The sequence below is a fragment of the Charadrius vociferus genome, unplaced genomic scaffold, assembly GCF_000708025.1.
Source record: "Charadrius vociferus isolate BGI_N301 unplaced genomic scaffold, ASM70802v2 scaffold1768, whole genome shotgun sequence".
In the NCBI taxonomy this organism is placed as follows: Eukaryota; Metazoa; Chordata; class Aves; order Charadriiformes; family Charadriidae; genus Charadrius; species Charadrius vociferus.
The window spans coordinates 147,139-159,740 of NW_009649783.1; the positions used below are offsets into that span (position 1 = coordinate 147,139).

The 12,602-nt window shown below is 44.7% G+C and overlaps 1 protein-coding gene across 3 annotated transcripts in view; it reads left to right on the forward strand.

Moving 5' to 3' along the window:
- Positions 1-12,602, forward strand: part of TAOK1 (TAO kinase 1) — a 35,210-nt gene that overhangs the window by 20,699 nt on the left and 1,909 nt on the right. The window contains exons 12-18 of one of the 3 annotated variants that reach the window (XM_009890884.1): positions 342-476; positions 1,062-1,298; positions 2,066-2,194; positions 3,804-4,007; positions 4,522-4,761; positions 8,471-8,683; positions 9,776-9,958. In XM_009890884.1, coding sequence (XP_009889186.1) covers positions 342-476; positions 1,062-1,298; positions 2,066-2,194; positions 3,804-4,007; positions 4,522-4,761; positions 8,471-8,683; positions 9,776-9,958 — 1,341 coding nt within the window. The remainder of the gene's footprint in view (positions 1-341; positions 477-1,061; positions 1,299-2,065; positions 2,195-3,803; positions 4,008-4,521; positions 4,762-8,470; positions 8,684-9,775; positions 9,959-12,602) is intronic. The other 2 variants (XM_009890885.1, XM_009890886.1) reach the window with 2 other exon arrangements.

Here is a 12,602-nt window from a genome sequence, read left to right on the forward strand (position 1 = left end):
GACTTGATATAATCTACTTCATAGCTTTTATGTTTTGTTGAAGTAAACTGTTTAACTTGGTTTTCAGTTTTCCATTTATTTGTCTCATTTTCAGCTTTAATTAGTAATTTTCCTCCTAGTAATAAAAATGCGCAATGAAATTTCCAAAACCAAGGATCCTAGATCAGGGGTCCTGTTGCAGTATATTCCCTCATCCAGCTTATTGGCAGGAGGATCTTTCAGGGCTGCTGAATGCAAAATGGGTTTTCTTTCCTTTCGATGTCTTTTGAACCAAACCAAAATAAAAAATCTTTAGTAACACAGTTTCTCTTTATACTCTCATGTTAATGTTTGCTGATAAGGAGGAAGAAAACTACAGAGAGGAATCAGATCCTCGAACAAGGGCATCCGAACCCCAGTCTCCTCCCCAAGTATCTCGCCACAAGTCTCATTATCGCAACCGAGAGCACTTTGCTACTATACGCACAGCATCGCTGGTATGTTAAGGTTTATATTTTGGTGAGGTTGTATAGGGAGGGGATGCCTTTGAACACGGGGCTATGAAACTACTTAGAGCTGTTAGGATTTCATCAGAGTATGAGCTATCCTCGTTCACTGAGATATTATCACTGAAATAGTTTAATGTAAGTTAATAAAAGCTTAAATGTGACACCTGGGCAAATGTAATTTGTGTATATTAGATATTTCCAAAACCAATCTGCCTAGCAGAATGCAGGAAACTGTTTATAATAATAAGCTGACTTTTATTTTCGTATGCATATTATGTATATTTGTGTGTGTGATGTGTGTATATATGCACGCTCATTGCAGCAGGCTAAAAAGACATTATTTAGTACCAGCTTTATAACAATTGCACAATTTTTCTGCTGGAGCCCATGTAAGCTTATCTTCTACAGCAGAATTCAGTTTTTAATCTGCTCTGCTGCCATTAGGATGTATGCTTTTCTTTACAACAAAATCATATTTCTTTACTGAATAGTTTTCTTTTGTGGTTTGAAGACTGCTGAAAAGCAGATTAAGAAGCATTAACTTACTTTGGCCCGACGTGGTTACCTTCCTAGGTGACAAGGCAGATGCAGGAACACGAACAAGACTCTGAACTCCGAGAGCAGATGTCTGGCTATAAACGTATGAGACGGCAACACCAGAAGCAACTGATGGCATTAGAGAATAAACTGAAGGCAGAGATGGATGAGCATCGCCTCAGGTTGGACAAAGATCTTGAAACACAGCGTAACAATTTTGCTGCAGAAATGGAAAAGCTAATTAAAAAGCACCAAGCAGCCATGGAAAAAGAGGTAGGAGATTACGGTTTAGCAGACCAGTCTATATCTGTTAATTACATTGAATTGTCCACTTCCCCTCACTGATGACGAGATGACATTGTAGTCTCTTACATGTCTGTTTTCAGGAGCCAAGCAAATTGGTAATTAGAAAAAGGCTAATACATCACCTCCTTACACTAAGGGGTTTATGTAACTAGAGGAAAGGTATGTCCTTCATCGCAGTGCGTTATACTAAATGTCAGTATACTGACCCCAGAAAAAATATTGTAAGGGTTTTCCTTTCTCATGCCGTGCATATGCTGTCAATAACTGACTGCCATCAAGTGTTACGGAGGCAAAGGAGCCTGCAGAGAAACACGCCAGCTACGCTTAAATGTTCACCATCTAGTTGCTTATGGATATGGCGGGATTTATGCTTTTAAATAATTTATAATGAAGTGGTGCCGCCTACAGTGATTATTATTGATTCTTTGTTCATCTTGGATCTCTCGGTGGAGGGCTAAGGATATAGTTTATCCTAAGGTGTTGACTTCGTTAGGCGAGATAACTGAACAATAGGGCTGAGGAAATGAGGCACTGAAAAGGGACTCGTGCTGGGTGCGTTGATGGGGGGGTGGAATGAGAAGAGGGTGAGGGCAAGCTCCTGAGTCTCGCGCTTGTTCAGAGGCGTGGTGAGTATCGCCGGGACTGTACCATGAGTTCCGGGTCTTGGGACTGAGATGGAACACGAGCTGTAATCCATCGGGACTCAGACTGATTTGCTGCTGGATTTGCTGTAGGCGAAAGTGATGGCCAACGAAGAAAAGAAGTTTCAACAGCATATTCAGGCCCAACAGAAAAAAGAATTGAACAGTTTCCTGGAGTCCCAGAAGAGAGAATATAAACTCCGTAAAGAGCAACTGAAAGAGGTAACTCATCTGTAATGAGAAATGTGAATACAGTGTATGATACAGTGTAAGGGCAGTGAACATTCGGAAATAAAAGTGCCACTGTGCGCAAGAGAACTTTTGCTGGATTGCAGCACGTCCTGCATTTCATGAGCAGAGTCCTGTACACACTGTATTTATTTCGTATCTTTGACCTTAAAGTAAGAGGGTTTATTTATATATTGGCACCTATATGTTTATCTTGTGAAAGTACAAACTTCTCCTTTGTTTAATGTAACTTTTTAGCCAGAAACATGCAAATTTGGCAGTCCTAAGGAATGAAAATAGGTAGTTTAAGAAAGGTCATGAGCATTTTTCTCATACCTTGTTGCTGCAGATAACGACCATGCACTGCTGCAGTTAGTGAAGTTTCTGATCACTTAAATGATATTCCTGTAGCAGCAGCCAGAAACCAGAACAGTAAAGATGACCTGCGGATTTTTAAGGAAAATATCTATAAAGCACTATGAAATTTTAATGGAAAAAGCTGTGTAATAGTTTAATAATCACTGTATTGTAGTGAAAATCATTAACTCTGATTCTACCGTTTCTCTGCATTTCACAAACTTCCTGATTCTTTTTGTGGAGTGGCTGAAACCATAAGCACTATAAATAATTTTTTTTGAAAGAACCATTTAGTTCTCAACCATCAACTTGCGTGACACAACTTTGGAACTTGCTCCAAAGGAGAATATTCCCAAACATAGGCATTTCCCAGGAGAAAAAAAGGCTAAAGAGCAGCAGAGCCAAGAAAGATCTTACAAAAACTATGGTAGCGTGGGCTCTTTATAATAACATAGAATCTTTTTCTAAGTGGGCAGTAGATCACAGAGCACCAAGAAACACTGATGAAATACAGAGGAGTTCTGTCTCGTACTTTATAAGTTGAAGTGTATCACGACCAGTCTAGTTACTGTATGGGCATCTCTAGTATGCAGTTCAAGCAAGCAGTCTTTTGCCAAAGGTGCTACAAGCTATGTATTGAGTTTAATACAAATGTAGAAACTGTGGCCTTAAGTTTCTTTTGTGAACTTCTTTATATTGTTTTTCTAAGTTACAGCATCTCAGTGAGTGGCTCTGCCTTGATGAGTTACTTATAAAATGTGTACGTGTTCTGATCGAGCAAGACAAATATGTCTAATGTGCTTCATGTGGCTGGACTTTTGTTTGAACAACAGGATGACAACGCTTTCCTTCTCTTGGTCCTCTGGGAGCCTGTAAAAACATTTGTCAGGCAGTATGGCAGGACCTCCAAGTGTCTTTGTTTTCGGTGGCAAACCATCGTTTTTACATTTTGAGCCGAGATACATATGCCTGGAAAATGTGGACATGAACCAGCATTTTTGCCAGTTAAAATGGCCAGCGCAAAAAAAAAAAAGTTGTGGTTAAATGTGCTCCACTGTCAATTGTCTCCTGGTGTTCCCTTAGATCTCTGATATGATGCATTTTGCAGAGGCTGGGATGGTACCAGCCATGAGAAGGCAAGGTGGAACGGCTTTGAAACATAGTTTATTAGGCAGGTCTGTCCAGTTGTTCAGGGCCGAGGAGCTTAATGTGACTATTCCACAATTAATTACCTTGCTGTTATCAGGAGCTGAATGAAAACCAGAGCACTCCAAAGAAGGAGAAGCAAGAGTGGCTCTCCAAGCAGAAGGAGAACATCCAGCATTTCCAGGCAGAGGAAGAAGCCAACTTACTGAGGCGTCAGAGACAGTACTTGGAGCTGGAGTGTCGCCGCTTTAAGAGACGGATGCTCCTGGGCCGCCATAATCTGGAGCAGGACCTGGTTCGGGAGGTAAGAGAATAGGCAGAGATGAGACCTGGAACCACCTTTGTGAAATGTGTCTCACAGGAGTAACTGCCGTTCAGCTCCGATCTCACTGAAGTTTTAATTACCACATGGGAAGTCTTTTGGTAAAATAATGGTTTGATATGTTTTGCAACACCATCTGGTAATCCCTGCGGCATGTAGGGGATCGTGCGGAATCAAACGTTCAGATTAGTGCCCTGTTGTGGGAGAATTGTTAGATCCAAAAAATCAACAGACTCAACAGTTACAGTCCTTTCCAGAAAATGCTTACTGGGAATCCTGTTGAGCATCTAGAACAGGAAGAAGAAAAGTGAAACGAGGAAGGAAAAATTACTGTTGGCGGTGCTGTCTGCTTCTGATAAGGTGTAGAAACGGTGCTCTGTCCTCAAATGCCTTGGAAAGAGAGAAATGCCCTTGTGAACAAAGTGAAATGTCACATTGTGAACGGAAATCCAAGTAAGCACAAAGAATTTAATAATTCCCTCTGTCCTTCTGTTAGGAGTTAAACAAAAGGCAGACCCAGAAGGACCTGGAGCACGCCATGCTGCTGCGTCAGCACGAGTCCATGCAGGAGCTGGAGTTCCGCCATCTCAGTACCATCCAGAAGATGCGCTGTGAGCTGATCCGACTCCAGCACCAGACTGAGCTCACCAACCAGCTGGAATACAACAAACGCCGGGAGCGGGAGCTGAGGCGTAAGCACGTCATGGAGGTCCGGCAGCAGCCCAAGAGCCTGAAGGTACGAAGCGATGTAGGAGTGGTGGGTGCGAGCTGCTGGTGGTGGTGGAAAAGTGGTACATTACAGCTCAGTCCTCATTTGCAGTGTATGCAGGTCCAAGGTATTTTAAAGCTCGTTAATTTGAAGAGATGTCTCGTTTTGTAATGAATACCTTTTTTAAAAAGCGTCATATTTGTCAAGTTGTGTAACTGCCAGGGTGCGACGGCAGCCCTACAAGCACCATACGCATGGACCACAGCAATGGTGATCAGGGTTGCAGTGTATTGTAGGCAGGCCATAGCAGCGCGATTCCCTCATTTTATTTGAAAAGCTATTGTTCCCAGTGATGTGCCTTCCTTTTTGTGGTACTTTAAAATGCATGTAATCTTTGCAGTGCCCTCTCCCCCCCCCCTTCCTCCTACACCGTTTTCTGATCCTGTTCTCCCTAGGTTAGGAATAAAACCTATTTTTCTGCAATGAAGTAGCGTCATTTAAAAAAAAAAAAAAAAGCTTTGTGTTGCTGTATGCATTAAAATGAACTGCAGTATCGGTCTTGGCTAGCTCACCTTGTTATTGTTTTCGTGTTCAGGCCAGTATGCTAGCAAGTGTGAGGGGAAGAGAGGGAGATACCAGCCAAGTGCAGCGTCCTCAGGAAGCTCCTACCACTGACCTTTGCTGGGTTGTGCTCTCATGGGTTTCTCGCGCTGCCCCTGTAGCTGCGGTGGCTGACCAGAACTACAGGGCTTCTGTAATTGAGGCTCTTAGTGTTTTCATTGTAAGCCTTCACTTCATCCAAAGAAGTCCAGTGGTTTATTCTGCAGTGTCTGAGAAGGGAGTATAAGGCCTTTCACAAAGCTGCCTGGTACATTTCCTTTGAGGAGGCAGACTTCTCCTCTCCACCCAGTGTTCAGCCGTGCCGGTAACAAAATGAGCGTATGGCATACTGAGCATGGGGTTTCTTTGTTGTTCTAGGTCTTTCCTCTTTGTGATATTTCCCATCTGACTTAGTTTTCACCACCTGCAAGTTATCTTCTTACCGAGAAAATAACCAACTTGAAAACAGAACTTCAGCAAGAAAAGGAAATACCTGATTTGTCAATATTAGAATAATATTAAATAGTGAAAACCTAGCTTGTGAGAACAAGGGACCATCTGATCGCTGTTGAGAATCTCCAAGGATATAGTGTATAAATAGCTGATGACTTCACAGGGAAGCTGCGCTGCGCTCTGAGCTGAATAAAACTGAAGCAGCTGTATTAGGTTGATCCTTCTGAGATTAGCATGAATGAGTTCTGCCTCCCCAAGGTGATGCGGTGCAAACACGAGTGGGCAGCGTGTCCGTTCTCGTTCCCGGGCTGGCAATCGGGACAGCGGGATCGGCGATCTCTCTGTGCTGCGGAGGCTTGGCTGCCCTCGCACCTCTGCAGGCACTTCAACCCCTGCCCTTTTCCAGTGAGGACAGGGCTGGAGCGTTTTGCAGGGAGCATGGAAAGCTTGCACTTTGCTTTGTGTGGCTGTTCTGCGATTAGTGAAGGATTTCGGGCTTGAGCTGTCAATCCAGCACCTTTGCGTACACACAGTGCTAATAATGCAGCCCGCTGGACAACCGTTTGGTTTGTAGTACAATCCCCTATTTATCGAGGCTGTTCCCTAGTATTAACTCCTTCTCTTGTTTCTGACTAATGCAGGCAAGTATTCTTAATTGAATAGATAATTTGACTATTTGTTCAGTTTCTTTCTCCAGCAACGTTTTCCCTCGAGGGCACGTGTTTCAGGCTCTCCCTTTGTTATTTAGTGAGGCCCTTTGTCCCGAAAGCAGACTTTTAACGGTCAGTGTCTGTTGCCACTATTACGGCACCAGAAGGACCGATAACTAGAATTCACCCTTCAGTGGAAACTGCTCTGTTATTATTTCGAGCGTGTTAATTGTGATGCAAATACCCTCTTGCTGGTATTTCACAATACTAGGTCAAAATGATCTTGTCAGAAGTCTGACTGGAAATCTTACCCCTCCCTTCTGTTTCCTGTTGTTCAAGCCTTGGGATTGGAAGCCTGTAAACAGTCTGGTGTCCAAGCGAAACTTCACAGAAAGTGAGGACAAAATAGAATGCTAGTGTTTTGCTGTGCCCAGGTCCCTGACGGGAATGTGTAACCTGCTGACACTTCCCTTAAGGGCAGGGAGAAACAACCTTAAAGGTTTCCTGGAGGGAAATAACTTCCTATGAATTTGGAGAGGATAAAGGCGATGTGTTCCTCTCCATGCTGTATGTTTTGGTTTGAATAAAACCCATCTTTGTCCTGATTTTTGCATCAGATAAGCAAAGTGGAATTGTTGGTTTATGCAGCAAAGCATGATGATGTCAAAATTAAGCTGGATATATTGTCTGATCCCACCGCATCTTTCTAGGTAGCTACAAGTGCTGCGCTTATCACCTACCCTGCTGAGCCTTGAGCTAGTGCCAGGAGCAGTCAGCGGAGGAGCTGACGGGAGACATGCACATGTATCTGCCTTGCTGGTTCGGATCCCAGAGCTCTTCCAACTTACTCAAGGCACAGGAATCTATTCCTGTGCTCTGTTCCTGCCCTCAGTGCTTCAGGATTTGACCATGGTGGCTGGCAGTGGGAATGACCCAGATTGTATTCTGGCTACTCTGATGTGTGGGTTTAGAGGGGTTGGTTGGTTTGTTTGGTTGGTTTTTTTCTTCCCATGGCAGTTAGTTCTTCTTATCTGTCAGTTAACCACTGCCACTCATCCCTTCTCAGTTTTGCTTAGTTCGAAGCATCCCTGCCAGCCCTCCTGTAGAAAGAAACGGGGAACTCCAGAACACCTTCCTTTTCAGGGTCTTAAAACACTTAGTAGATGTTAACCCTCACAAGCTGCTCCGGAGGCAGGTAAGGCAGGTGAAAGAAAATAATAATTAATTTCCTCAAGGTCATACAGCAAAATCAGATCCAGATACCTTTCCCAGGAATGATGTCTCCCAACCCGGTGTGCAATCACAGAGTTATGCCTCTAAACGGTAGAGATGCTAGCAAAGCGCAAAGGGAAAACTCAGTCTCCAGTAAGTCTCCACTGGGACCGTGGAATTGTTTTGTTTGCTGGACTGGCGCAATGCTAATGTTGCTTGTGGTGTACGTCTTCAACTGTCTGATCTTTCCCAGCCACTTCTGAGTATCTTTATGAAAACCAGGCTCTTGGTATCAAGGGTTAGAATACATCTTATCTTCATCAAATCCTCAATGGGAAAAGTGTTGCGCTTTTTCCCTGTGCCTTCCCATGCACCGATCTGCTTCTTTTCATAACATGCAGTGCTGCTCATATATATGTGCCATACAAGCACAGTCATGTGTAAGTATGGCTTTTGGTGCTAATAAATATTAGTCCTGTCCCTCAAGAACTTTTCTTGAAAAGCAACACCCAGGACTGGATCCAGTCCAGTGACAAATGTGAGGCTCTTTGTGCAGACAGCTGTATTTAGGCTGGAGCTTTGTTATAAAAGTCTCTGTATTGTAATTGTTTCGCACAGTAGCAGTGTCAAAGCAGCTGCAGCAATAGTCATTGCCTCTTGTGTATTTTGCTTCCCTACTTGCACTGTAGATGTTAATATACATTTTGTGGATTCTTGAACTCATATCCTTAATGTAATCCTAAATATCCATTCAAATGGATATTTCTCCCATTTGAAACATGCTGTTTTTTTCTTTGTTTGTGTCCCCTCCATCTTTCCAGTCAAAAGAACTACAGATAAAGAAGCAGTTTCAGGATACATGCAAGATCCAAACCAGACAGTACAAAGCACTGAGAAACCATCTGCTGGAGACCACGCCAAAGAGTGAACATAAAGCTGTCCTCAAACGGCTCAAGGAGGAGCAGACCCGGAAGCTGGCTATCCTGGCTGAGCAGTATGATCACAGCATTAATGAAATGCTCTCTACGCAAGCTGTGAGTCGCCTCCGAGGGACCCAGGGTTCCTCAGCCAAATAGGGATGTTTGCATTTTAACCGATCTGTATCCTGACAGCGGGCTATCTGCTTCCTTGTTACACGCACCGTACCCAGCACAGTCATTCCTCTGTGTTTAAAAAGCAGCGTTCAAACGCAGAGGAAAGAGGTATTACTCCCTTCAGGCAGGCTGAAGTTGAAGATGCTGTTGCAGAGATGCAAAGTGATGCGTCTGCGTGGCCAGCGGACTGCTTTTGCATGAAGTCTGACAACATAAATGTCCCTGTCAGAGCATCGATAAATAATGTGCAGCTCGCTGTCTTAAGTCATTTAGGTTTTGATATGTCAAGGATTCCAACCAAAGCATGTCCCACTGGTGGAAAATGCTCATTGAGTCATGGAGGAGTCCAGAGTTTTGCCTGTAAATCTGAACTAATGTTAAAAGTGTGAAAGTTCTGTGATTCTTTCTTTAAGAGATTCCTTCTCGAAGGAATGACCGTATGAGCAATGCTTTGAGTCCTTGCTACAACTGAACGTGCAGTTTTCTTCGCACTTCTTGCATATTGCGTCCTGCTCACATCACTCTCTACAAATTTGACGCTGTGAGGCAGGGTAGCTGGCTTAGTTAATGTATGGGAAGGTTGAAAGTTTCAGTATCGTATTGCTTTTAGGTTTATGTCATTATATTCTTTTGCCTGAAGCCCTGCATTGGCAGGGATACAGACTTAAGTCTGCTGTGTACAGGTTATTGGTCAATCCAGCTGAACAGAGGAAGAGATCTTGTCTTTGCCTCTAGCAAAGGGAGAGCTGTGAATATTAGCACCTCCAGCAGTCTGGTCTCTGCAGGACGGATCATGGTTCCTGAGGCGCCACTGCTCATCAGCATCACTCGCATCAGCGCTGTGGGCTCACTGTCACCGGTCTTTGTCACTATAGGTCTTCTGTTCAGTGAAATGAAGTACAATAGAGACCAATTGTATTACTAAGAAAACAAAGTCCCATCCCATTCTCTCCCCCCTCCTCGCAGTCCTCCCCTGGAGTGTCATGAGTGGTTACCCCATAGTGAAACGTCTCTATTGTCTGTCTTTCCCAGCTGCGTTTGGATGAAGCACAGGAAGCAGAGTGCCAGGTTTTGAAGATGCAGCTGCAGCAAGAATTGGAGCTGCTGAATGCATATCAGAGTAAAATCAAGATGCAGGCCGAAGCCCAGCATGATCGGGAGCTGCGTGATCTGGAGCAGAGGGTATCCCTCCGTCGGGCCCTCCTTGAGCAGAAGGTAAAATGGGCAGGCGGGCATCATTCGCACGCTCCGTATTTCAGATCTGGAATTGCACTGTACTTATCAATAGAGGGAGAAATTGCTTTTACCTTGCTGTATATAGAAACACAGATCATTTGGGTAGTTGCCTCCCTGGGATGATAGCTCAGTGGCACATAGGCTAAACTTTCTGCCAGCTCAGCTGTCCTATGTGAGCAGCTTCTGGCTGGGATAGAGCCGCTCGAAGTGTGCCAGAGGGAGCCATGCCTCTCTGGGCAGAAGGGAAAGTGAACTGTTCTTTCTGTCTCTGAGCTGCAGATCAGCTTCCCCAGCTCATTAGAGGACAGACAATAACAACCTAAAGCTAGGGGATTTTTTTGAAGTTTGCATGGTATCAGCAATAGGTATCTTTGGGGAAGGAGGGAGGTGTAAAATGTATTTAAAACCCTGTGGTTTATGGTAGTGTTATTTTACTGCAGCTCTGCTCCGTTTGTCAGTCTGTGGAGACCAAGCTGCAGTTTCCCTATGAAACGACGTTTGTTATGGAGCTGCTGCTGTCTGCAGCATTTCCCTAAGCAAACTGAAGCAGACGGACCCACAGGCTTGGGTGACCTGCTGCTCCCCAGGTTTCAGCCTGTAATTGGCTGTGTGTATTAGTGTGCTCCGTGTTGAAGTATGCTTTTTTAGGCAGTGCCAGACACGTGGTGTGTCTAGAAATGTGTGAGTGGCCTACACAAACCAGGGGACGGGTAATGCACCAGTCAGCGAAAGGAAATACACACTCAGCCTTGCCTTCCTCCTGCAAATTTTTTCCCTTTTGATTTGCCTTGTGGGTGCCAGCCGTGGCAATTCACACAACAATTCCCAACTTTGCTGATCGGCGATTATTAAATTAGGGCAATTACTCTGTGGCCTAGAGGTTCTTCACGCTTAACTTGTCCCAGAGGCTAACAGATGGATGCTGGGCTGATAGAGGGCCCTCGTCGGAATAAAACTGCTCCACCTCACGGTCTGCTGAGGAAGCATCGCCGAGAAGGCAGCACGGTCATTGTGCTTTGGTCTCCTGCAACTAGATGCGAATCTCTGGATGTAATTGAATTTGTGAAAACAGAGTTCCCGTGAGGCACTCACATGTGTAATAGCTGTCTTTAGACCCCATCGCTAGTTGTTTTTCTCCTGTCCAGAAGAGGACAGTTCCCGTCGCAGCCCTGCGTTTGAGTCTATATTTATGCTGGGTGTGCATTGCCCTCTGGCGGCACGATCTGACGAGAGCTCTGGGAAGAAGTATGCCGCAGCGAGCCTGCTGCTGGTCATTGCTCCTTGGCTGTGGGAGCAGCATATATTGTGTTGCATGTTAAAAATTGAAGTGAGGCTGGTGACTGAAGGAAACACACATCAACCAATAATAATTTTGTATAAGCCTTTCAGTGTGAGCCAGGGTTGAAGTCTCTGTACACAGAAAGCCCCTGCAAAGCATTTGGCATCAGTAATGGTGATAGGAAGCTTAGCAATGCTACATCAAAGAAAAAAAGATGATAAAATTAAGACCTAGTTTAATTTTTCTCTGTGTTTGTGTGCCTTGTGTGTCTCCATGTGACTACTGGATTAGAACAGCAAAAGGTTGGATGGTCCTTCAGTTTCCATAGGCGGGAGCCTTTATTTTAGCCATACACACAGTGTTAGCGTATTGCAAGTCACAGAGTCGCGGACCAGCAATGAGACTCTTTCTTGCTGGGGTTACAGTCACTTTGCGGCAGCTCAAGGGAAAACGTGTGGGTGCAAAGGTAGACACGTCCTGCTTTTGCAAGGGTATTCTTTGCGGGAAGGAGCGTTGCTCTGTTTTTGGGAGAATTGAGTTGCGAGTATCCTGGTGTGGTCGCTCAGCGATGTCACCCGCTATTTGCGTGCCTGTGCTAACTGAAACTGGCAGCCAGAGAAAGGGCAGGTATGTGCGCAAGATGAACGTCTGAATTTATCTGCACAGATACATACCTAGCCTGTGGCAAAGTCAGTCTCTGATGTTCAGTCATAAACCAGGTTCCAGGAGTTAGGGTGTGCGTAGGGTTCTGCTTGCTTCTCAGCACACTGCTCTTTATTTTTGATGGTGCCCATCACCATAGTAACTCACCAGAGCATACATGTCTGACTTAGGCTAAGGAGGGAGTAGCCGGCCCCATCGATGCGCAGCCTTTAAGTGCCAGTGGCTGAGGTGCTGTACAGGCTGTACCCTGGTGCAGTGTTGTTTGTGTTGTACCAGTAGTGAGCATGTCCCAAGAGTGTCTTCAAAAGACTTCAGCTTTACTCATTTCCTTCCCACATGCCTCAGACACCTCATCTTCAGAGTCCTGCGTCCTGAGGTCGTTTCTAAGTGATGTCATTTTAATGCAGTATATTAGGCATGCCTTTCTGTGAAGTGCAGTTGCACGAAGTCTTGTGTGTTACGCTGTCACACAGCCTGAAAATTGAGCAGCAGGACATGCTGAAGACGCTGTAGTTTTGAAAAAGGAAGAGGCGGATTCTGCTTAGATAGCAGGACTGGAAAAAACAAGTGGAGCATTTTAAAGAGCTAACATTAGAGAAGGCACTTTCTTCCTCTTCTGCCTTTTCCAAGGCAGCTGACCACTCCGTGGCTTTCAGCAGGTGTGAGCCAGGCTGCTCCCAG